Here is a 25,527-nt window from a genome sequence, read left to right on the forward strand (position 1 = left end):
AGAGAAGAGAAAAGGAGAAGAGAAGAGAAGAGAAGAGAAGAGAAGAGAAGAGAAGAGAAGAGACAGAAGAGGTGAGAGAGAAGAGACAGAAGAGGTGAGAGAGAAGAGGGGAGAGGAAGAACTCAAGAGAGAACGTGGTCTTCTCCAAGGGTGGAGAGAGAGCCCCTACACACATCCCAGCATTAGATAGGAAAGCATGAAAGTACACATCTCAAGAGAGGAGATGCAGGAGCCACATGTGCTCAGGTGCCACAAGTGCTCGGCCACATGGGCGCAAGGAGCGCATGGGCTTGGGCAGCGTATAGGCACGTTCTTTGTTCAAAGTGGCTTTTATAGGCTCTTCTTGGGTTGTCTTGATCTGAAACATTCTGGAGTCTTCTCAGGGCTGAATCACTAAAGTTAATCCCATTAAGGGAGAAGTCTCAGGGTTTGAGGAACTTCATGGGGAGGGGTCCAATCTCCTCAGGGTCTGCTGCTGAAGGTCTTATCTGGTCTCTGTTTTCCTGCTGAAGGTCTTATCAGATCTCTGTTTTCTGTATCCACAGGGTGGATTCACTTACAAATTTCCTCCCAGAAGTTTTGTTGACCAAGTTTCATTGCCCCGAGGGCCTTTCCCTGTCTATCTGCCTATATCACTTCTTTACTCATTTCCGTGCGGAATCTTCTTTCTAGACCAAGCGAGTTCCATGGGGATTCCTTGAAGAGCACAGATCTTGGTAAATGTGAGCGGGCACTACGGACCCTGTCCCTTCAGAGACTCGGTCTGCTCTCTCTTTCCTTGGGTCAGGAGTACTTGAAGAAGTGAAGACAATGGCATCAGGTCTGACCTTGGTAATGACGGCTGCTGGGTGCCACCATGTTGAAGTGCTAGGACCGGACAAAGCTGTTTCATTTCTTGACTCTGATAGAAGACTTGCGTGGCCTTAAGCGTGTGATAGAGTCTCTGAGCCTATTATAGCCCAGTGAGGGCTGACAGGCTGAGTATGTGGAAGGCTTTACTCGACACCCCACTGTTCTGCTGCTGCTGCTGCTGCTGTGTGTGTGTGTGTGTGTGTGTGTGTGTGTGTGTGTGTGTGTGTAGGGGTGGGTGGGTTCCAGGAAGTCTCCTTTCTGTCCTCTCATTGTCCTTTCCTCCATGCATCCCAGTGAACAGGCTCTTTCCTCTTCCTTCCCTTTTTGGGGGGTGGGGGAGCGGCAGGGTGGGCCACACCCAGCAATGCTCAGGGATCACTCCTGACAGGACTCAGGAACCGTCTGGGGTGCCGGGGATGGAACTCCAGTCAGTCATGTGCAAAGACAAGCACCCTAGCGACTGTACTTCTGTTCTGACCTCCTCTTCTGCCCTTTTAATAGTCTCCCTGGCTCCCCAGTCCTCTGGGCTCTGCTATGTGACCTTTCAGTCCCACCAGAAATGGCCCCTTTCATTCAGAGAAGACAGAAAAGCACCAGTGAACCAAGGCTTGGTACCCTGCTCTGCTCCCACGCTCCAACACCAGCCCTGCAGTCCTCTGGGCTGGGCTGGGCCTGTCCAACTGCTAGAGGCAGCCTGTGTGCCAGCCGTTGGAGGTGTGGGAGTGTAGGTCCCCAAACCTGTGAATAAGCAATGAGACGCAGGGGAGAACCCATGAGAGCAGGGAAAAATGCACATCGCTATCTGGGGTGGGTGACAGAGACTCTCCTGTGCTCCGCGGGGACTCTGCGCCAAACTGCCCCATCACCTCAACTTTCCTCCCCCCTCTTCCATTCTTCCTCCCCCCACAGGGTGGGGCCCGGGAAGCTGGTGTGCAGTGTGTGAAAAGCCAGAGCTGACTCAGAACCAGGGAGAGCGAGCGGCCATTTGGCCCTTTTCCCTCCCCCAACCTTTCAGCAGTGATCAGGACCAGAGAAGAATTTAATTGTCCCCGAAGTTGTTTGTTGCCTGTGATTTTGAATTTTTTTCCTCTTTGGAGTTTGGGGGTGAGGGGCTGTTTGGCCCCGAGTGCCTGGAGTCCAGGAAACACTGCTTGTGCTTCCTTGGCGCTGCTCTGTGGTGGCAGCCTTCATATCTGCAGACTGCGAGGAGGGCACCACAGAGTCTGGGCAAGCAGGTGAGCACCTGGCAGCCTGGCTGCTGGAGCACCTGAGTTGGAGATGAAGGGCGGGCCTCTGAGAGCGACAGAGCATCTCAGCTGGCAGGTAACTCCGTGATCCACCCAGACACCTGTAGCGTAAGGTTGGTGTTTTCTTTGTCACCTGCTTTTGAGGAGCTGGACTAAGGCGCTCAGCAGAAGAACCTGTTCTTGGGGCTGGAGTGATAGCACAGCGGATAGGGCATTTGCCTTGCATGTGGCTGACCGAGGTTCGACCCCCAGCATCCCATATGTTCTCCTGAGCACCGCCAGGAGTAATTCCTGAGTGAGTGTGACCCAAAAAGCAAAAAAGAAAAAAAAAGGAAGAAGAAGAAGAAGAAGAAGAAGAAAGAAGAACCTGTTTTCAGCCTGCTAGTGCAGGTGAGTGGGCGGATCTCAACCCAGTCACGCTGGCAGTTCTAGCACTGGCTCTGAAGGGCTCAGGGCTGCTGCTTTCCCAGCGGGAGGGTGGAGGGCACTGTTTTCTACTGGGAGAAGTGCTGGCCTCGGGAAAAGGAGATGAGATCTCCTTTTCCCCGGAACTCACTGTCCTTGCATCTGAAGGTCTGGACTTCAGCTGTGTTTCACAAGAGCTGCTAATGGGTCAGTGTTTGATACTTAGCCATTTCTGTGGTCAGACGGTTTGGGGCAGTAAAGCAGGCAGGACATATGTAAATACATTGTATGCAGTCTCTCCCCATAACTACTTTTTCTATTTGTGTGGCCTTAGCTGGTTCTTTATGTCAAGGGCTGTCCCTTGCCTTTTGCTGCACACGTGGCAAAGGATGCGCATCATCTTTTCTGTGTGATTTTTTTGTGTGTGATTTTAGCCTTTGGCCCCCAAGCTATCAGCACAAGCCTTCCCAGAGGCATATTTTTTGGATCTGGGCCTGCCCTGTCCTAATCCTTGAATGCATTACAAGTGGAGTCACTATGGAAGAAACTGTCATTCTGGTAACCCCAGACCCCACTCTCCCCTTGCCCTGGTCCATCTCATCACTCTCTCATCAATTTTCACTGTGCTCCTTTGATGAATTATGGTTCTTACTCTGGAGGCTGGAGAGAGTCCCGGATTAAAACTCTTGTCTTGTGTTTGACTGACCCCAGTTTGATCCCTGGCACTCACATGGTTCCAAGTAATCCCCTTGCCACCACAGCCCTAGGCAGCATCACCTCCTTGGAATCACCGACCTCACTGGCCAGTTATTGCTGAGTAGTGATCTTAGGCTTTCAGAGCACTGCTTGGGAGGAAGCCCCCTTTGCTCCCCACCCCTCAAAATAATCCTTATTATTATTATTTTGTTGTTGTTGTTGTTGTTGTTGTTGTATTTGCGGTGCTCAGGGCTTACTCCTGGCTCTGCATGCAGGGAACCATATGGAGTGCCGGAGATGGAGCCTAGGTCAGCCACGTACAAGTGCCCAGTGTGCTATCACTCTGGTCCCATATTCTTAAATAGAGAAAGCAAACCTTCTGTGAAGGGCCAAAGAGCATTTTTGGCTTTGTGGCCTCACCATCTCTGCTTCAATTTTCCCTGTATGGTGCAAAAACAACCTGGATGATAGATACATCAACAAGTGGCAATTGCTGTATTCAAAACAAAACAATTTTATTCACCACAACAGGGAGTGGGTCAGCTTTGGCACCTGGCTTGGACATGTGCGCCCTTCTGCTTTGATCCCTTCTGATTTCATTCTGTACCATCACATGGTCAGTCTCAGCACAGTGAGCCTCCAGGAGCAGATGCTCAGACCAAGGGACCTGGTTCCTGTGTCCCTGTGGTTCGGAGAATTTGGCATCCCAGAGTTGAAGAGGGAACTGGAGCCCACCTAAGAGGGGGGGGGGGCGTATTTCAAGGCTCTCTTGTTGGCTCCTGGTTGTTTCCAGCCACATTTTCCCCATTTCTCCAGTTCCTAGAGCATCCACATCTGCTCATTTAGAAACCTGGATTTTTTTTTCTTTTTAGGTCACACCTGGTGATGCTCAGGGGTTACTCCTGGCTCATGCACTCAGGAATTACTCCTGGTGGTGCTCAGGGGACCATATGGGATGCCGGGAATCGAACCTAGGTCGGCTGCGTGCAAGGCAAACGCCCTACCCGCTGTGCTATCACTCCAGCCCCCAGAAACCTGGATGTTAGGGATGAGACACGGGTATTTCACTAAAGGCCACAGTGTTCCAGGGAGAGGGGTGCTGGCAGGGACAAGTACAAAGTGTGTGCCTGAGGAGGGCCATGACTAGCTTGTTTAGATCCCTGCCATGCTATTCCACTGTACCCTCTGGATTTAAGCAGATCGTGGACATTCTCACCAGTAAGCACTAATAAAGTCAGCTTATTTCTCTTCGTGAAAGCTCTGATAGGGTCTGAAACTCCAGAGCCCCAACCCAGGCTCATCCACCAACAACAACGCGTGGTGGAGGCAGCTCTGCCCCTGGCCCTGCTCCCTGGGCCCCATTGGCACGCAGAGGTGCTGCTTCCTGCTCATAGATGGTGCATCTGTTGCTTCCAGGAGTGGAGGTGCCCTGGTGCTCTCTGGGTGGGCAGGATGTCTCCATCATTATGAGTTTGTAGCTTCTACTCTATTCTCTTGCGAGGAGCTGCCATTTTCTTCTTCTTTTTTTTCTTTTTGGGACACACCCAGTGATGCACAGGGGTTACTCCTGGCTCATGCACTCAGGAATTACTCCTAGTGGTGCTCAGGGGACAATATGAGATGCTGGGAATTGAACCTGGGTTGGCCGCATGCAAGGCAAATGCCCTACCCGCTGTGCTATCGCTCCAGCCCCCTTCTTCTTTTTTTAAACGAATCACCGTGAGATAGTTACAAAGCTTTCATGATTAAGTTTCGGTCACATAATGATTGAACACCCATCCCTCCACCGGTGTACATTTCCCACCATCAATATCCCCAGTATCCTCCTGCCCTCCCCACCTTACCTCCTGCCTCTATGGCAGACAATTCTCTTCTTACTCTCTCTCTACTTTTGGGCATCATGGTTTACTATACAGATACTGAGATGCAATCATGTTTGGTCCTTCACCAACTTTCAGCACACATCTCCTGTCCTGAACGACCCCTCCAACCATCATTGACTTAGTGGTCCCTTCTCTATCCCAGCGGCGTTCTGCCCTAGCTCGTGAGGAGCTGACATTTTCTGACTTTGGGCTTTTTTCAGTTTCTGTATGTTTGTCTGTTTGTTTAGGAGCCACACCCTACAGTGCCTGGGAGTCACTCTGGTGCTCTAGGGGCCATGCGGTACTGGGATGGAACCTGCCCTTCCCACATACAAAGCATGCTTTCCCGCTTTGAGTCCTCTCTTTGGCCCTTTTCTTACCAGTGCAAGGACAAAGATGCTTCTTGTTTGAATTACAAAACAAGTTGCAGGGCCAGAGCAATGGTCCAGCAGGTAGGGCACTTGCCTTACACACGGTCAATCCAGGTTTGATCTTCAGCATCCTGCCAGCAGTAGGGCCCTGGGCCTGCCAGATGTGGCCCAGAAACAAAACCAAAACAAGTTGCCACTTCTTTGGATGTTTTGCTTTATTTTAAAGAAAAGATTCTTTTCTTTAGAGGTTATTTTCTGAAAGTGAATTTGTGTTTGTGCTGAAACCAGTGCTAAGAATGTGCTACCCAAGCGCTTCTCTGTCCTCCTGTACTGTGACATCACGAGCTACCTGTGACACTGTGCTTGTGGGTCCCAGTAGCCACCTCTGCCCTGTTGGAGTAACTTCTCTCTTGACACTTGGACTGCCACTGTTTGTCCCTGCTGGCCTTGCTGGCCTTGTATGCCTCTGGTAACCGAGGTCCCTCTTTGACAGGGGAGCACTCCAAGAGCAGTGTGAGGAGGACCACCTGCCTCCCAGGACCAGAAAGCCTCAGCAGCAAAAACCTTCAGGGGGACCTTTGAGGCAGCAAGTTGTAGCAGGCCAAGGTCAATCCCAGGAGGGCCTCTGGTGGCCCATCAGAGACGGTAGGAACCCATCGCTCCGCCTGGGCTTCAGCTTCTCCCCTCCACGGTGCCTACCTGGCTACTGTGCTCACTCCTTTGTTTCCTTTGTGAGATGATGGAATCTTTGGCGCTGGGTGTTCTCTCCCCTCTTTTAGAGACTGGAGGCCCCTCTGGGGGTGGGGAGTTGCAGACAAATGTAAGGACACTATTTTCCTTATCACGCTTCCAAGTCATGGCCCCCTTTTTCACACCTCCTCAAGCACACACTTTTGTCCACTTTCCCTCCTGCACTTGCATTTGTACCTGGATCTGCTGAGGCCTGGGGGGCCTCATTTCTGGGAGGGGGCCCCTGACCCCTGATCCAGCCCCATCACCCCGACTGGCATTTCATTCCATATGGGTCCATCTATAGAAGGAGGTGTTCTGAGTCCAGGCAGCCCTTGGCTAGGAATTGGGCGCTGACTTTCTCTCGGGGTGTTTTTGCTTCCCAGACCAGCTCCAAGGAGAGCCCTGCCTGGCCAGCCTGCAGACTCAGCCACAGCAAGACCATGTAGCACAGGAAGAACCCAAGGCCTCGGCACCAAGCGATGCTGGGCCTGAGACAGAGCCTGAGACTCGATCTCCCCGACTGGTTCAAAACGGGCAGAAGACATTGCAACGGCAGCGCCCACGCCCACGGAGACACAGCCTCCGGGCAGCAGGGCGGCACAGCCGAAGGAAACGGCTCTCCATCCAGCTGGAGAGAATCTTCAAGAAGCAGAAGCTGTTGGCATCTCAGAAGAGACTGGAGCAGCATCAGGCCTTGTGCTGGCCCTGGAATGACCAGACCTGGGTGTCCTTATGCCAGGTTCCTGACCCTGACACCATGGTTCAGGATTCTCAGCAAAGCAGCAACTCATCCACCAGCTGTAGTTCCCTGAGCCTCCGGGCACTCTGCATCCAGTACCTGCGGCAGCTGGGCAGGTACAGCCTGTGGCACTCACCTGGAGGCACCTGGGCAGTTTGCGGCCCTATTACCCAGGGATTCTCCTGACTCCCCAGAGCCCCCTGCCATCCATCCGTCCAATGAGGCGATGCTCTTCCTGTCCTCTTTGTCCACCACTCACATGATTCTTGGTGTCACTGCCTGAGACTTGGGTTTCTCCCTCCTGCCACTCTGGGCAGCCCTACTTGCTGTTCTGGTGATGCTGGCTAAGACTCTGACCTCGTTTCCCGTCGGCTCTTGAGACGCAGTCTATCTACAGTCATCACTGTGTGTTTGTCCTGTCAGCTCCTCCATCTCATCATCCCTAGACACATTGACCCCACGTGCTTGGACCACTCCTCCCCCCAGTGGTCCTTTCGCCTCAAGTGAGCTGCTTCCAGACCCCACCTACCAGCAGAGTGGGTAGAACAGTGTCTGACCCCCCAGTTCCCAGTTTCTACTTGGGATATTTGTTTCTTTACTCCTCCTCTTCTGACCTTTAGTCAAGACAAGGACAGTGTCTCCCAGACTGCTCAGAGCAGGGGACTGAATTGTCCGCCTATTTAGTCTGTTCTATCTCAGACTTGCCCATAGATGCCCAAGTAATATTTGTTGCTGTTATGTTTACTCTTCAGATTGTGAGGCAGACTTAAAGAAACAAAACAACCTTGACTATATATATAAAAAAAAACAAATTACAAAAAATGAGAGAATAACATATAACATACCTGTGTCTAATATCCAGCAATTTCCAAGGTTTACCATGCTCACCTACTCCAGAGCCCAGAGGAGAGCCCCCACCCCCCAACCCCTTGCATCTTCCTGTTTCTGAAGGATATTAAAGCAACGCCTAGACATCACATCATCTGAAACCCATATCTGTGTGCACATGAAATAAATCTGAACTTTTCTTTTGGGAAGAGGTGATCACACTTGGTGATGCTCAGGGGAAACTCCTGGCTCTATGCTCAAGAATCACTTCTGGCAGTGCTAGAGGAACCCTATGGGATGTAGGGATCGAACCAGGGTCAACTGCATGCAAGACAAGCACCCTACCCGCTGTACTACTTCTCCAGACCCAGATTCTGTTCTTAAACAAGTTGAAAAACAACTGTCCCCTGGGTCTCGCTGAGCATCAGGACTATTATGACCCATAGTTTCCTTTGGTGCTTGAACTCACTCTGAGTACAGTGGGTGACAGTGACATCGACTTCATTTCTAACATCTTTTAAAGCAAAGCAAGGGCCTGAGGAGAGGGCGTTAAGGTCTGGAGTGCACTTGGAATACCATGCTTTGCATGGGGGAACCCTAAATTTGAACCCTAACACCACAAGCTCCCCTTATCTGCTGGTTATGCAGTTACCCCACCCACTCTCCACCTGCCAACCCAAACCAACCAACCACTGTCCCAGTAGGGGCCTCCTGCTTTTCTAAAATGACTTCCCTTGTCTCCACAGTGTTTTCCTGAAACTGGATTCTTCTACCTCATCACCTTCTATACCTGACCGTCCTTACCAGATATCCCAGAAAACCTCATCAGAGGAGCCCCAGGATGTTTATTACCCTCCGAGGTCAAGGCCCTTCAGCAGGAATGTGCTGCCATCCTCAGGCGAGGGTCAGCTCTACACTGTCAGGGTTGCCTTGGCCAGGAAGCGAAGCCCGGCCCCAGATGCCTGCCTTGCCCTGAGCTCTGGGTTCACCAGCGTCTGGGAAATGGAGAGGAGAGGGGCCAGACAGCCCTGCCAGATGGTGTCCCAGAGCTCAGCATCCTCACACTGTTTCCCTATACAGTTGAAGCTGCAGGATGAGGCCTCGGCCCTTGGCCATCTCTCCCAGACCCGGAGGACTAAGGGACTTGTAGACTCAGGCCTCGGACCTGTAGGGTGTCGAATTAGTGGGCCCCTGGGGACCCGCACAACTGCCAAGGGAGCTAGTGGCTGCTCTTTCCACCTCCCTGGCCCCAAACAGGCAGATAGGCATGGAAAGGCAACTAAGGCTTTCTGGAAACATCCAAACACAGTTTCAGAAAGGGAGCACATGGTTCACGCCACCAGAGTCACTGATATTACTAAAAAGCCCTCTTATTTGCCACATGGTAGCCCTCTGAAGGGGCAACACAGTGAAGGGGACCCAGACCCTGTGACCTCCTTGGCAGTTTGTTGCCCAGCAGTGGATTCTGGAAGAGAAAAAGATGATGGTGATTTATCTGATGCAGGGAGCAATTACTCTGTGGATTCTCTGTGCTATGTCTGTTCCCAAGAACTAGCAGCACTGCAAAGGCCCAAGGCCTTGCAGGAGCATGAGCAGGATCTCCCGGAGCCAGAGAATGATGAAAGTGATGACAATGACGGTCAAATATCTGAGGACTCACTGGCTGAGAAGAGGTACCAGAGCCCGCAAGGCAGCCCAAGGGGCCACTGCATTCCCGACTTCCCCTGCCAGCCCAGGACCAGAGCCCGAGCCTTGGCAAGGGACTTGACCACCTCCTCAAGCTGCAGGCAGGTGACCCCAGCTTCCAGAAGCTTTTCCCTGGATAGTCTGTTTGACACTGAGGAGGAACTTGGGACAGAGCAACAAGAAGAACCTTCTGTTGGTCCATCAGACGAGATGCCCACTGAGACCTTCTGGCATCCTCAGACCTCCAGTCTGCCCTGTGGACACCTAGTGGCCCAGGACACCATATGCGAGCTTGGCCTCATCAGCCACAGAGCAGAAGTAAGACTGGATGCCATCATGCCAAAGAACCATTCATTTCACCTTGAGCCCGAGCCCTGCTCTGAGCCACCTGTGTCAGAGGTGGGGGTGAGCTCCAGCTCCTGCGAACAAGCCAGTGCTCTCCAGGTCATGCCGCCTCCCAGCGGGAGTCCTCTGGTGTCCCGGGACTCCTGGTTTTCCTGTGACTCCAAGATCAACTCTGGAAGTTCTCCAGAGATAGCGTGTTCTTTATGCCCCAGTCCGGAGGTTCTGGAATGCCAGCCCTGTGGTTGGAAGAGGCTGAAGGCGGAAGAGCCAAAGCCACCTGGTTTGCCCTATAGTGCCAGCATGTCCCAAGATGGTGCTGAGTCGCTCTGCAGTGTTCGGGCTGCCTACACAATCCCTTCTTGTGTGATGTCTGGGCTGTCATTCTGCCGGAGACACAGTCTGTGTAATTCTGGAGCCGAGGGTACCTCTCAGGCCAGAGGGATTCCTAGCATGGCCCAGCAGGACAACTGCAAAGTAGCCAACAATGCTAGCACATCAGGTGTGTTGACACCACCTGCCCCCTCATTCTCTTACACAGGTAGCCCCTGCAGCAGCGAGCAGGCTACCCTTCAGCAGAAATACCCCCTGGAACAGTCTCATTCTGTGTCAGGGGCCGTAGGAGGACCCCAGCCAACTTTTTCCTCACTTGAGGAAGATAGCAGTTCCCTCACCCAAGTTTCTTGCAAGAGAGGTTCTCTAATGCCCGTTACTCCTGGGCTGCCTGGTGGTCTGGATTTCTGCAAGTCTCCTATTCATGGCTCCAAAATTCAGCATTTGAGAGCAGAGAAGGAAGCGCATAGCTTGAGTGTTGAGTTAGAGGGCACTCCAGGTTTCTCTATGAGTAGCAAAGAGGTGAGCTCTAAGGATACCCACTCAGCAGCTGGAGTATCATCAGCCTCCAGAAGTACAAAGGTTTGGATGGTTGCGGCCGACATGGAGAGAGCAAACCAGAGAGCAGAGGCTTGGGCGCGTGGGAGAACTGACCCCTTCACGTCCTCTGATCACTCCTCTTCCCTGAAAAACTCTGGGCACAGTAATGTCATTGTGGCCACTGAAGGAGGCCACTGGGCTCAGACCAGGGCTCCACCCTGTAGTGCTGGTCAGCCCCAGCAGGGGAGCTGTGCTGGGCACACTGGGCTGCAGAAGATGGCCACCCCTTGGCATGGCGCAGACACAGACACCCCCACTGCCTTTCTGTCTTCGGAGCTGTGTGTCCAGCCTGTCCCCTGGGACCCATTCTCCTCTTCCCTGCAGCCACCGCCCTTGGAAACATTCTATCTGACCAGAAGTCGGGATGCCCTGACAGAAACTGCCCTAGAGATCCCAGCCTGTAGAGAGACGCAAGTGGCCTCGCCACCAGCCCGGGAAGCCTGGGGCTTTGGGTGCGATGACCAGGCCCTTCATAGGCCTGATGCAGGGACTCACTTGTCAGTGTTGTTACACAACCCAGATCCAAAGATGGCCCCATCTCAGTGGGATTCAGCGCAGGGGCCCACGAAGCTGAAGGTGAAGGATGTCAGCAGCAAAGTAGGGCAATGCCTTGGAGGTAGTGACCATGATGGCAGTGATCTCTTCCACTCTTTTGTTGCCCCAAATAAACATTTCCTCCTATCTGCTGGTACAAAGGGAAGTGAATTTAAAAGTCATGTTGGAACCTTCAATACCCACAGTCTTCCAGAATTCCAGGTGGGTGAGCTGGCCACTGGACAGTCCTCTTGCAGAGTATTTCCACATAACGAGCTTAGGAAGAGTCCCCTTGCCTGCATTACTCAGACATCTGGGTCGGAAGAGCAGACCCCAGATGGTGCCCTCCAGCAAACGCAGCACTGTGATACAGACACACATCTCCCTTCTCCATTCAGGCCTGGCTTTATCTGCAAAACCTTCAACTTTGATCTTGACAAGGACCTGCCAGGGGAACACGGTGCTCCTGCAAAGGCCAGTCCGGTCCACCGCAACAGAGTCGGCCACCCCAAGATGGTGGCCTGGGATGAAAGTTCAGCCCCCAGGGATGAAGGGAAGCATGAAACGAGGCTTCCTGGAAGAGCTCACCATCTCGAAGAAGAGGGAGTACCTCGAGGGGCAGAGTCTTCGAGTGAGAGGTTCCAGGAAGTCACGTGTTCTCAGGACTGTGGCCCCAGTGATGACAAAGGCTCTGGGAGGACACCAGAAACATCCAACCTCCAAGCCGCCACCTCTGGGAAGAAGCCGCGAGTTCCTGACTTCGAGGAGATGGCCAGGCTGATCAGGAGCGTGAAGCAGCTGGAAAACGACATCCTGGAGATGGAATGCAAACAAGACCAGCTGTTGTCTGCCTCCTACACCCTGGGAACCAGTGAGGAGTCGGCGCTCCTGGACCAGAGGCGGCAGGAGGTGGCTGACCTTGTGCACATGCTGAGGAGCTCTGAAAGTCACTTGTCCTTCAGAGTTCCACCATCTCCTCCCAAACACAGCAGCGACATGCTCTTCAAGAGGATGGATGCTAGAGAAATGGGGCTTCACAGTAGCACTGAGCACGAGCCCTGGGACCAGAAAACCATGCTGAGCCCTGCCAGGCCATGGGACTGTGGACAAGGTGCTGCACGTGTGAGAGAGTACCCCCAGTCCACTGCGCTGGACACACTGATAGTCTCTAGTGATTATCTAGAGTCAGAGCCCACTTTTAGGAGTACCCCCAGAGCTTCTGCTACTGCATGGACAACAGAAGTCTTGGCTAGAGCACTGCCACTGCAATCTAGGACCCAGAGTTCTTCTGAGAAGGACAATGAGCAGGCACAAGCATCGAAAAGCCCCAGAAGGCAGCCATGTGGCCTGGGGAGGCCAGAGGAACCTCAGCCTGCCAAAGGCTCTAAAGAGAGCCAGGCAGCTGGATGCATGAGCGGGTCTAAGAAGGAGGAGCCACAAGGTCAGGGCAGCATAGCCGTGGGCGTGCAAAGAGGAAGGCGCCTACGGAAGGGAAGGCAGGTGGTCTCCCCGACTCTGCACCTTCTTTCTCGGGGTCTGTATCACAATCAGGAGACCAGCCCTTTGCCGAGCCTGCCTGACTCTTCCACCGCTTCTCCCCAAGATCTGAGCAGCACCTCCCCCTCCGTCTCTCCTCGGCGGCTCCGAAGCTACCTCCACGCATCTGACACTTTCAGCAGCCTCTCTTCGGAGGAGTGTGTGCTGGCGGCCTCAGCGCCCAGAGAACCTGGCAGCCCCTCTGTGTCTGGTGCTGGACTTCAGGACCAGGGTGGACAGACCAGGGGCCCTGGCCCGCACGCAGATGGTGGAGGCAGCTCTTCTGCACCATATTTTGCTGATGCTGGGTCTGTGACAGCTGCCCTGCAGGGGTCTCGGCATCAGCCCAGTGTTTCTGAGGGCACTGCCCAAGGACCAGAGGGCAGGGTACCAGCAAACTCTAGCCCTCCAGACCCTGGAGGGGGCGTCAGAACTAATTCCATGGGCACGCGGAGCAGGGTGGGTTTTACTGAAGCTGACACAGCTGTCCAAAGAGACGTGAACCCCAGCCAACCTACACAGAGAACCCACCACCCATGGGAAAAGGGGAGCAGGGAGACGCGGCAGAAGGAAGAGGAGGAGGCCATGGACTTTGGTCCTGGTGATGCTGACCCCACCCTGCTGGCCCTGCCCAGGTTTCCTAACCCTAAGCTCTGTGCCAAGCGTGTACCCCAGAACCTGGATGCACTGGAGGAGAGCCAGTGGCTAAAGGCCCTGGGGAAGCCGCAGTGTGACACACTCCTTCCTCACTATGAAACACTGTTCGAACTGGAATATCTGTTGGACATCCCTGCCAGGCCTCAGTGTCAACAAGTAGATGGACAAGGCAGGACAAGGCCTGAGGGCACAGCTCAGGGATTTCATGGGACACCCCTCCATGCCAACTCAGCACATGTGGCAGCAGAGGAGAAGGGTGTCCTGCCAGCCACACGGCTCCCTGCAGATAGTCCCACATCTCTGGCCACCCCTGAGACCCAGACACGACCAGGGCCACCCTCACACACTCCCTCCCATGCTGCCCCTGGGCTGGGCAGAAGCTGCTGCGTGAGAGAACCCAGTGATTTCCTGGGAGCAGGTGAGCAGTACGCTTGTCACCTTTACTCTTCTGAGACCAGAGAGAAGGAAGCAACCGGAACCTCTTGCTTTGCTGGTTCCTTGGGCTCAGACAGTCTTCCCTCCTCGGCAGCTGTCAAGGAGGACAGGAGGGCGAAGGAAGGAGTGGAGGCCCCTTCTGCCAGCCACGGGGCAGTTCCTCAGGGGCAGGGCCTGTCCTTGGCTGCTCCAGAGACTACAGTGGGCAGGGGAGAGAGCCACACAGCGCAACAGGGCCTGCCCACTCCGGGCACCACAAGTGCAGGCTCAGATGATATGGGCGTCATGGCCCCACAGACAGGGAAAAACACCCATTTTGAAAGAGAGCTTGTGAGATGTGATCCGTATCCTGCGAGACTCTCGCGACTGAACCCAGACGATGCCCCATGTCTTGAGGCCTCCATCAGCACGGATGGAGGGAAGGCGGGTTCCAGAGCAGCCCTGGAAGTGCCCTCCCTGCAGAGGTGGACAGCGGGGAGCCTCGGCTCTGTGTCTGCAGAAATCTGCAGGACTGGCAGTGAACCTTTGAGGCCAACTCTGCTGGCAGGTGTAGGAGCTGGCCAAGACCCCCAGGAAGTGGGGGAGAAGGTCTTGTGCAGCCGTCAGGAGCAGCCCTGCGATGCTGAATTCACAGGAAGCATCAGGAAACATGACGATGGCAGTGCTTGGAGGCCCCCTCCCATGGGGCGAGGCCACAGTCCCTCTTGTGTTCCCACTACCAGGAGGACAATTTCCCCTGACCACTCAGTTGCTTCTGGGAACTCAAGATTAGTGGGGGACGCAGAGTCCAGTCAGGCACCTTCTATAGTTTTTGGTGAGAAGAAAGGCCATGTGGAGCTTGAGGCCCCTGCTCTCCCCACAGAGACAATCCTTGAGACACCGGGGGAGTTTCAAGACAGCTTTGGTGATTGCCAGAAAGCACGGGTGTCTCAAACCGTATCAGAAACTTCTGGAGCCCCAGGGATACCACACAGCTTCAGTTCAAGTCAAGGATCTGTGGAGTGTGAGCTGGCCTTGGAATGCTCAGAAAACATCCCAAGAAGCTTTCCAGAACAACCATGTCTTGCCACCAGGTCCAGGGATGACAGTGTCATGGCTCTCCAAGCGAAGCTGGCAGCAAAGTTAAAGAAAACCTCCAGTCCCCAGACTGACAGCAGCTGGGAGGAGGAAGAACAGCAGAGCGCGCAGGCTGCTGGGGCCAGTGGTCAGGGCCTGAGTGCCCTGTCCTCGGAGGACAGCCCCAAAAGCTGTCAGGGTGATGATGTGGGCAGAGAGAAGGTGGCTACAGCCCAGCCTCCTGCACCCCAGATGTTCCCATCACACTCCAGAGATGTTGCCGCTGGGCCCTGGGAACAGAGCAGGGAATCCCAGGTCCCTGCCCAGCACCGGCGCTCACTGCCTGTGATTGCCGTCTTCCATGGACCCGAGCCTCCCGGGGCCTCCTTCCAGCCACGCTTCTCTGTGGTCAGCTCTTCCCTGTCTCTTCAGAAGCTGAACCTGGGCATGGAGCCTCCTTCTTCCACACACGAGGAGACACGGGATCCCAGCAGAACATGGAACTCACAACCCGAGACGCATCCCTCAGAAAAGTCGGTGGAAAGGAGGTTTCCAACAGGGTGTGGTGGCAGGCAAGAAGCCAGGTGTGAGGCTGGTGACCAGCCCCTGCCTGCTGCCCGCCCTCCGTACCCAACCTCTCCCTCGTGCTCATGCATGCCCACCCCTGAGCTCCTGGCCAGCTGGCCAGCTGGTGCCCTGGAACAGGCCTCAGAGAGATGGGCTGGCCGGGCCGGGCCAGAGGAGGGGCACTCTACAGAGGAAGAGCACTCTACAGCCAGCAGGGAGGTGCTGTATTTTGGTTCCAGCAACCTCAACCTCTATGATCCACACGTGTGCCTTCAGGAGCCTGCATGCATCGGCTGGAAGCAGTATGTGTTCAGCAGTGCCCATGACGTCTCCCAGAATCAGAGCCACCAGGGTGCAATCCCAGGGAGTGTGGACCGCTGTGCCAGCATGAGTGAGGGCATGGCAGGGCAGGACTTGCTGCTCAGTGCCCACCTCAGCACCTATGTCCAGAACCTGTCACATACTCACAGCAGCAATGAAAACTCCCGGGCTTCACAAGAGTCCTGGGAAGCATGCGATTCCTCACTGGACTTGGAGAACCTCCCTATTCCGACCTGTCCTGATGGAGCAGCCCCCAAAAAGAATGCGGACAAGAAAGTGCTGTTCCTGGGCACCCCCGGGGTGGCTGGCAGGGCCATGGGGCCTGCTAAGGAGCCGGTGCCTCTGTGTCCACCCCAGGGGGCTGGTTGTGCGGGCCAGGCCCCGCAGTGCATCCTGGAGCAGAGTACACAGACAGGCTGTAGGGAGGCTTCTGACAGCATGGTGCCCATTGCCAACGTGGTCTCCTGGGACAGCGTGCACAGCCTGTCTCTCCATCTCTCCCAGCTCCTGCACAGCACCTCAGAGTTGATTGAGAGTCTCTCCCAGCCAGGCGTGGCTGAGAAGGGGCCTGACGTCAAGAGAGAGAGACTGGAGGAATTGTCCCCGGCTCTCCGGATGGACGGCTGCACTCAGACCACTGTGGATGAGGGCACCCAGACAGACCCAGCCCAGTCACCTCTGCGCCCCCACACCCCAGAGGCTGACCCACAGGTCAGCGTGTTCCTTGAAGTGCTGGACTCGGACAACTTGGCCCGATCTCAAGAAAGGGGGTATGTCCCAGAGACACAGCCAAATGGTGAGTTGGAGGAAAAAATAGCATGGAAGATGGCAGAGCCTTCCGATCTTCAGAACGAACACCCCCACTTCAGGCCCTTGAGCACTCCCCCAACCTCATTCCACTTGAAGTTTTCGGAAGGTCTCTTTGGGCAGAACCTCCTATCTACAAGTCCCCAAGCTTCTGCTGCCTCCCTGACCCCCAGCTCCCAGAAAGAGAAATTGCTTTGCCTGGCCGTCAGCAGCCTTGACCTCAGGCCCTGTCCCCATGTTGCCAGGGACCCTACCAGTGCTGTGTTGGTAGACAGGGCCACCTCCCCCATCCTCACACTTAGTTCTAGCACCCACAGGCTAGGTCCTGGTGCTCTGTCCTTTCCTTCCCGCCCAGCTCACTCTCCTGAAGACCTTGAGAGCCTGGTCCCCAGCCCAGGTCTTCCTCAGGATGGGCCCCAGCCCACCAGGGGAGATTTCCCGAATGCTGAGGAGTTGGAGAGCTGCCTGAGGACTTTGCGTGAGGTCACTGGCCCCTTGGAAAAATGCTGTCAGGAAGGGCGCTCCCTGGGGAGCCCACAGCATAGCCCCAAACTCCAGGTGCCTTTTAAGGCAGAAGTCCCGCAGCATCTTCAGCCCCAGACCAGCCTCCATGTGCAGACCCCAAGCCCAGGGCTGGCCCAGGGCTCTCTGCCTGAGGATGTGGCTTCCCTGGACTGTGGCCAACCCAGCGACAAGGAACTGGGGCAGTGTCAGAGTCAGAAAGAAGATAGCGGTGAGACTTCAGCACCTCCAATTGCACCTCACCTCACCCCAGGGCTCTCCTTGCTGCAGGGAGAACCCCAACAGCATAGTCCGTGCTCTGTCTCTGAGCTGACAGGTCCTCAAGGGCTCACGGGATCCAACCCTCAACCTGAGGGGCAGCTGCTGCTGTGCCCCAGTTCCCAGATGAGCTGTGACCCCGAGCTCCAGCCTCCTGGCCTGAGGGACCTCCCAGTGCACAATAAATTCAGTCATTGGTGCGGGGTTCAGGATGGTGCACTCGGGACGGATGTGCAGGGAACCAGCTGTGATCCTCACTCCTGGGAGCAGAGTGGACAGAGACCCCCACAGCCTCTGGATAGCCTCAGCCGGGTTCCTGAGCGGTCTTTACGGGAACTGATCCCCCTGCAAGTCGGAACCCAGAGCCCCTCTCTCAGCGTGGAACTGGCCGAAGCAAAGCTGCACCATGGTTTCGGGGAGACGGACGCCTTGCTGCAGGTGCTGCAGAGTGGCACAGGGGAGGCACTGACTGCTGAGGAGTCCCAACAGCCTGCCCAGGAGCAGCTCTCCACCCGGTAAGGGTCTGGCGAGCTGGAAGGTAGGGTAGGGGTCTAGAGGTGGCCTGTCCTGTCCCCACCTCCCTGGGCTCTTCAGCATTAGCACCGTGACTCTCCAGTAACTCTGTCTTGCTTTATTTCTGGCAAAGGCAAACCATCGTTCCCCAACTTCAGAGTGAGCAGGCTGAGCAGCCCCCAAACCTCCGCTGGCCTCACAGCCTCAGCCCCCACAAAAAGCCCCACAAGGACCTGCTCACCCGAGGCCTTGACTTGCCCAGCAGACGTCGGGAATACCTGCAGCAACTGAGGAAGGACGTGGTGGAGACCACCAGGTATCTAGCTCAGAGCCGTGGCTGGGTGGGCTATGTGGGATGAGGGGCTAGCCGTGTTCCAGGAGAGCAGGGAGGCGGTTGTGGGTGGCTTTGGCAAAGGGAGAGGACAACGTGGGGGTGGAGAGCAAGCCTGGGGAGCCTGTGCTGTACACTACAGGACTGAGTTCTGAACGGGGGTGTCCCGGGGGCCTTTGAGAAGGTCCGAGGCTAGCCTGGGGCGAGTGCAGAGAAAACCCCATGTTAGATGGTCTCTCCCGTCTGTGGTCTTCCCCAGGAGTCCAGGGGTGGCTCAGAGGTCCACTCAGCCACCCTCTGACATCGAGCTGCTGCTTCAGGAATACCAGCAGGCCCGCGAGGCAGCCAAGCAGGAGATTGTGCAGGCACGGGCCCGCCTGCAGGAGCGGACAGAGCAGGAGAAGCTGAGAATCCGCCGGCAGATCATTTCCCAGCTGCAGCGGGTGGGGAATGGGGCATGCCTCAGGTTTGAGGGGGTGCATGGAGCCTCCAGTAGACCGCCGGGCTATTACAGGCCACAGCCTTTGGGGGAGGGTGGTGGAACTGGGCCAGCTCAGAGCCCGAACCCACTTCACTTCCTCAGACCGGCTCCTGTTCCCAGAATCTGGCAGCTGCAGTGGAGGTGTGGGGAGATAGGTGGGTGGCTAAGGCAGTGAGATGATGTTCTGCCCTTCCCAGGAAGAGGAGAAACTCCACCTCTTGGCCACCTCCAGCTCACTCTGTACCAGCTCCAATGCTAGCTTCTCCTCTGTACTCACTTCTGGCTACAACAGCAGCTCGGTCATACAGCTCCTGTCCCCAGATAGCATGGTAAGTTGGCAGATGCTGCCATCGGGGCCAGGACCATTGAGACAGAAGTTTGAGAATTTGTTTGGAGGTTGTAGCAGAGGAACACAGACACTCTTGGCCCAAGAACCGTGTCTTATTAATCAATCAGAGGAAGGCTGTCCTCTTGGGCAGAGTGCAGCTTCGGGAGGGACATACATGGAGCAGTCATGGAGCAGTAAGGGGGGAAGGGGACCCCTGTCTGGCCAGCCAGATCAGCTGAATCAACCCTGGCAGTCAATACGGTAACAGATGTCGCAGTCACAGTGCCCTCACATCCTGAGGCAGGAGTTTGGTATGATTGTTTGTTCTAGAAGGCTACTGAGTAACACCTGTAAGGCTTGTTAGTTCATCTTTGAGTCACCAGTTTAGAATATCAACTTTCATATTTGAAGATTTAAAATGTTTGGGTCAGGGGGCTGGAGCAATAGTACAGTGGGTAGGGTGTTTGCTCTCCATGAGGCCGGCCCGGGTTCAATCCCCGGCGTCCCATATAGTTCCCCAAGCACCACCAGGAGTAACCTCTGAGCATCGCTGGGTGTGACCCAAAAAGAAAAAAAAAGTTGGGGTCAAGGAAATCACTCAGAGAGCTGGAGTCTACCTAGCATGCAGGAGACCTCACATTCCATCCTGTGCACTTCATGGATTGCCGTCGCTCCCCCCAGCCTGCACTGCCAGTGCACATGCTGGGAGTTACCCCAGGATCCCTCAAGAGACTTTTTGTCCTACAAAGTTGTGCTGTGCTCTGGAGCCAGCTCCCCTTGGGTTTTGTCTCTTGCTGCTATTAGGAGTTTCCTAAGAAAGAAGGTTCCACCCCCTTTCCTAAATTTTCTTTGTGTATCTTTGAAATATTTTGTCAGTTTCGTTTAATCATTTTTAGTTGATATTGTAAATTAAAAAAAAAACTGCGTGGGTGGTCATGCGAGAGCGCCAGCTACCCTGAGGGAAACTTTGGAGGGAAACAGCTACTAGATGGTTCGATTAGTCTTTCGCCCCTATACCCAGGTTGGACGACCGATTTGCACGTCAGGACTGCTATGGACCTCCACCAGAGTTTCCTCTAACTTCGCCCCGCCCAGGCATAGTTCACCATCTTTTGGGTCCTGGGCTAGAGTGATAGCACAGCAGGTAGGGCGTTTGCCTTGCACGTGGCCGACCCGGGTTCGATTCCTCCACTCCTTTCGGAGCGCCTGGCAAGCTACTGAGTATCTCGCCCGTACAGCAAAGCCTGACAAGTTACCCTTGACGTATTCGATATGCCAAAAACCGTAACAACAAGTCTCACAGTTTGTTGTGAGATATTACTGGTGCCCGCTCCAGCAAATCAATGAACAATGGGAGGACAGTGCTACCCTGATTGTAAATAGGCTTTCTCTTCCCCTGTATCTCCTATCTGGTGGTTCGGTTCTTTTTTTTTTTTTGCTGAATTTGATAAAAAGACTTTAGGGAAAGGCAAATGAGGGAAAGGCAGGGAAACTCCCAGATGATGGGTGGGATCTTAAAGAAGAAGAGCCCCTGTTATTTTTATATATAAAAGCTATCTACGCCATTAATTTTGTATACATATTGCTTTTTAGTTGATTCTCTAAGTTTGCTTATGTTTAGCCACTATTGCAGGTAAATGTTACATTGTTCTTAAGTTAGACTGGCTACATTTAGGTGACAATAGTAACGTCTAGATCTTCCCCATTCATTAGGTAGGTGACAACAGTAACTTCTAGGTCTTCCCCCATTCATTAGGTTGGCGACAACAGTAACTTCTAGATCTTCCCCATGCATTAGGAAGTATATTATTTTTTTTTGGGGGGGGGATATTGTGGTTTCAGGCCAGACCCAGTGACCACTCCTGGTGGGGCTCAGACCATATTGGGTGCTGGGGATTGAATCCAGGTCAGCCGCATGTAAGGCAAACACATTATCTGATCTACTGCTAGACTGATCTAGTTCCAGTTCCCAAATATATTTTCTTATAGTTATTTCTCCTCCATCTGTTTTTTTGCTACATGATAAATGAAAAGGGATGGCATCCTTTCCCAGAAGTATTTTGTTTTGAGCCCTTTGAGAAGGTTCTAGGCTGGTTCTCCTGCACTCAAAAAGTACTCCTGAGAGCTTGGGGGTGGGAGGAATGCCAGGGATTAAATCCGGGTCAGCCTCGTACAAGCCAAGGACCCTACTGCTTTACCATTGATCTGGCCCTGGAGCAGTCTTTATTCACTGTCACTGTCACTGTCCTCCCGTTGTTCATTGATTTGCTTGAGCGGGCCCAGTAACGTCTCCATTGGAGACTTTGTTGTTACTGTGTCTGGCATATCGAATACGTCACGGGGAGCTTGCCAGGCTCTACCGTGCGGGCGAGATGCTCTCGGTAGCTTGCCGGGCTCTCCGAGACGGGCGGAGGAATTGAACTCGGGTCAGCCATGTTGGCTGCATGCAAGGCAAACACCCTACTGCTGTGCTATCGCTCCACTCCGCAGTCTTTATTAACCTCTGCCATCTGTTTTAGCCGTAATTCCTGCAATGTAGGGTGGGGGTAGGGGGTACCAGAAAAGGCACCCTGGCCTGGGTTCCAAAAGGACCTGGGCAGTCAAGAGGAGACCAGGGCATCTGAAACCAGGGAGCTAAGATGAATCCTGAGTACCTGAGGACTAAGAATTGGTCCTAGATCCCACAAGGCCAGTGGGGAAACCTACTGATCGCTGCTTGGTGGGGTAGCAGGAAGAAGCCAGACTTAGGTGGGTTCAGAGTGGGTGCGGGAGAATGCAGAGGGGGACCAGCATTTAAAGCAGCTCATGTGTGAAGGGCAGAGAGCAAAGCCTGGTAGAGGGGAAAGGGCATGGCAGGGAGAGGATGCCTGCTGAGAGGAGGGCGCCCATAAGGAGGGAAGGTGGGAAGCAACAAGAAATGGTGAGGAGTGACAGGTTCCGGACAGCACAGTTGGAAGGAGCTGCCCACAGATTCCTCTGCTTCAACCGAGGTGTCTGCACTGCAGGAGGAGTCTGTAGACCATGGGAACTGGTGGAGGTGAATTTTGGGGACTGTGTCACAGACCTCAAGGATTAGCCCTTTGGGTCCGAATTAGGACCTGCTGCTGTCCTGGGAACAGGCTCAACTCATAGAGCTGCCTTCCTCCTCACTGGTGGCCCCTGTGACCCAGCCTCCAGGGTGATGCAGAGCCCCCCTACACACCCCCCTCCCCAAATCTGGGACTGGGCCTTGCAGATCCATTTCTATTCTCATTTGCATTGGCCCTTCCTGAGCACGCTTCAACTCTCCAAACAGTAGGGAAGGGGACTGGTTCCTGCTGGCTTCTCAGGGGTCTCCAGTGTCCTGTAATTCAGCAGGGAAGAGCCTGTGTGGTTCTGAGGTGGCGGCGGAGAATCCTGCAGCATAGTTTTGGCACTGCCACCTCTGCTCTGGTCCTGAGCACCGTCTGTTCTGCAGGGAGACACAAACTTGCCTGATTCCAGAGATTCCTGGAGAGGAGACATGCGGTGCTGCTCTGCAGTGAGGAGCAGCAACCGGAACCGGGTGGGGACATCCTGGAAGAGTGTGGCCAGCGGTGAGCGTGAGCAGGGGTGGGCACGGGAAGGGTTCCATCCACCAGATCCTAGGGGCTACCACTTGGGGGACAGGCATGCGGATCATCTGAGCCTATTCTCCTGGCTGTAGGTAACAGAACCTCTGTGGGCAGCTGCTGCTCCCCATCCAGCTTGTCCAGCGCAGGACCCCACTTCTCATCCTCTTACCAGGACCTTGCCAAGCACATCGTGCACATCTCCTTGGCAGATGTGAGTAGCAGCTGCGCCCTTTGGTGGGAGAAGAGGGGGAGAAGGGAACAGGTAGGGCAGATGAAGCCCCCTCAGTGACTGGGAAGCTGAGTCAATAGCCCGGAGCGGTTTAAGGGGGTGCACTAATGTGGGTAGCTGCTGTATTTCCAGGTAATGGCCGCTTGTTCCAATAGTCTGCACAATCTGTTCAATCATCATGAAGCAGCTGGCTGGAAGTAAGTGCCTTTGTGTGTCTTAGCCTGGGCTGCTTCGCTGATCCTCACTCTCACTGCTGCTCTGGGAGCCTGGAAACCAGTGTCCCCCTCTCCGACATAGTGTTTCTCTCAGGTACCTGGGCCAGGAGCAAGAGGTGCAACTTTACCACAAAGTGTTTTCTTCTACTCGCCATGGCTTCCTGGGTGCAGGCCTGGTGCTGCAGCCCCTGTCTCATGTGTGGGCAGCTGTGAGCGACCCCACTCTGTGGCCCTTGTATCACAAGCCCATCCAGACAGTGAGGCTGCACCAGCGGGTAACCAACAGCATCAACTTGGGTGAGCCCTGGGGACAGAGGTAGAAGTGGCTTCCTACTAATGGCTCCGGCCAGACCACTGGGTGTTGGTGGTGGAGGATTTCTGGGCTTGTCTGTGTCTCCTGACCCCCTTCCTGGCCCTGCAGTGTACCTGGTGTGTGACACCACCGTGTGTGCCTTGAAGCAGCCGCGGGATTTCTGCTGTGTCTGTGTGGAAGCCAAAGAGGTGGGTGCAGAAACCCATCTGTGCAGGCATGGAGGAGGTGAAAGGCGGGGCCGGGGCTCACCCACATCTCTGTCTCCAGGGACACCTGTCTATAATGGCAGTTCAGTCTATATATGATCCCTCTATGCCAAGACCCAGCAGAGAGATGATCCGTGGGGAGATCCTGCCCAGTGCTTGGATCCTGCAGCCTATGGCTATGAACGGGAAGGAAATCACCAGAGTCATCTACTTGGCCCAGGTGAGCGATCATAGAGCTGGCTTCAACAAGGAGATGAGGGGGCCTCTTTGGTCACAGAGAAGACAGAGGTTCTCCAGTGGGGCAAAAGGGGGCATTCTCCAACTTGACTTTAAGGCACCCTCAAGGCAGGCTGGGGTGTGCCCTAAGATACTTAAGCACCTTCAAATCCTCAAATCTGCTTTATTTCAGGTAGAACTCGGTGCTCCTGGCTTCCCTCCTCAGCGCCTAAGTTCATTCATCAAGCAGCAACCACTGGTGATAGCCAAACTGGCTTCCTTCCTGGGCAGTTAAGCATCTCTTGGTCATGATGGTGCTCCAGAGCCACTGGGGCAGTTCCTCTTCCATACTGATGCAAGAGTCCCCAGCGACCCGTGTGGCCCGGTGGACAGTTAGCACTCTGGCCAAAATGCCAGCAAAGCCCAGTGTCCATCCTGTGTCACAGCTGGCACCACTGCAGAGCAAGAGGGCTGGGCTTCTGGCCATCCTAAATGAATGAGGTTCAACTCACCTTTATTTCCCACCTCTGGGACCCTATAGCAGAAAGTTGCTCCAAAACGAGGATCGTGCTCTGGCTCACTGGGGCTGGCAGGAGACAAGCAACCATTGGACAAGATTTTGCTTGATACTCAGCTCCACTGTGGGATGGAGTATCAGAAAATAACCAAACCAGAATATCGAGTTAAAGTGGGTTTTTCTTGAATTTTTATAAAATGCTTCATTATTAACTTTGAATTCCTTCCTCCCCACTGTCAAAACAGGCTGGTCAGAGTGGGGGGACCTGGTGGTAGGGGCACCCTGACCAGACCAGAGGAACTTCAAATGAGACCATGAAGATAAGGGCACTCATAGGTGACCGAGTTGTCAGGGGAAAGAGCATCCTCTTCCTTACCTTGCCTGACAGCCTTTGGCCTCACCAGCAAAGATTCTCTCGGGAATTCCATGCTGCTGTTGTACCCCACCTATTCCAGGATGGGATAGAGAATGATTTCAGTTTTCTTGTACTTAAAGTTGAACTTTTAGTATTCTGTATGGTTACCTGAAAGTAGTGGGTTGGGCTGCCCAGAACCTTTGATGGAAAAAGATAACTCAGTGGGGATGAGAAAGCAGTCAAAAGCCAGATTTCTGTACAGCATTACAGAGATTCAGGGTTTATTTTTCTATAAATGAGGGATTTTCCTTCTTAACCTTGGATTATTTATTATAGAAAGTTTTTTTTATATTGCTTTTATATTTTTTTCCATTTTTGGTCGACAACATATTTAACACTTTGTTGAAGTTGATATATTTCCATTTCTTCCATATAAATCTATTTTTAGAATAAAATGTCTTTTGTGTACTTTTATGAAGTAGAGGTGTAGCCTAGGTGTGTCATGTTAGTGTTCACGTTATGATCTAAAGAGGATTCCAGAATGGTGTTTCCTGTCAGTAACCAGAGTCCGCTGCATGGAAGTGCTTTGAATGGGTGTTCAGAGAACACTGTGTGGTCCGGGATGGCTGTACCTCTGTAATAAGGAAGCCAACACTCAAGACCTGTGGGGCTGCTTCCAAGTGTTGATTTTGGTTCAGATCGGTGGTTCTGACTTCTCTGGTTTCTGATTCAGTGCCTGGATTGGGGCTTTATTATTAGTAGGCTGCTGGTATAGGCAATCTTTAGGTCACTTGTTCATAATTCTAGGTCATTGTACACAGGCGAGCTAAATTATAAGTGGGAT

The 25,527-nt window shown here is 53.9% G+C and overlaps 1 protein-coding gene across 1 annotated transcript in view; it reads left to right on the forward strand.

Moving 5' to 3' along the window:
* The window catches only part of STARD9 (StAR related lipid transfer domain containing 9), a 112,085-nt gene extending 87,081 nt beyond the window's left edge, over nt 1–25,004 (forward strand). The window contains exons 21-33 of the mRNA XM_056133972.1: nt 5,927–6,078; nt 6,549–7,020; nt 8,479–17,901; nt 18,033–18,215; nt 18,490–18,673; nt 18,909–19,040; nt 22,497–22,614; nt 22,725–22,843; nt 22,994–23,058; nt 23,171–23,373; nt 23,498–23,577; nt 23,657–23,815; nt 24,005–25,004. Of these exons, the coding sequence (XP_055989947.1) occupies nt 5,927–6,078; nt 6,549–7,020; nt 8,479–17,901; nt 18,033–18,215; nt 18,490–18,673; nt 18,909–19,040; nt 22,497–22,614; nt 22,725–22,843; nt 22,994–23,058; nt 23,171–23,373; nt 23,498–23,577; nt 23,657–23,815; nt 24,005–24,106 (11,392 nt within the window). The 3' untranslated portion in view covers nt 24,107–25,004. The remainder of the gene's footprint in view (nt 1–5,926; nt 6,079–6,548; nt 7,021–8,478; nt 17,902–18,032; nt 18,216–18,489; nt 18,674–18,908; nt 19,041–22,496; nt 22,615–22,724; nt 22,844–22,993; nt 23,059–23,170; nt 23,374–23,497; nt 23,578–23,656; nt 23,816–24,004) is intronic.
* Nucleotides 25,005–25,527: the final 523 nt, after the last annotated feature.

This window comes from Sorex fumeus, unplaced genomic scaffold (genome assembly GCF_029834395.1).
Source record: "Sorex fumeus unplaced genomic scaffold, SorFum_2.1 ptg000098l, whole genome shotgun sequence".
Classification (NCBI taxonomy): domain Eukaryota; kingdom Metazoa; phylum Chordata; class Mammalia; order Eulipotyphla; family Soricidae; genus Sorex; species Sorex fumeus.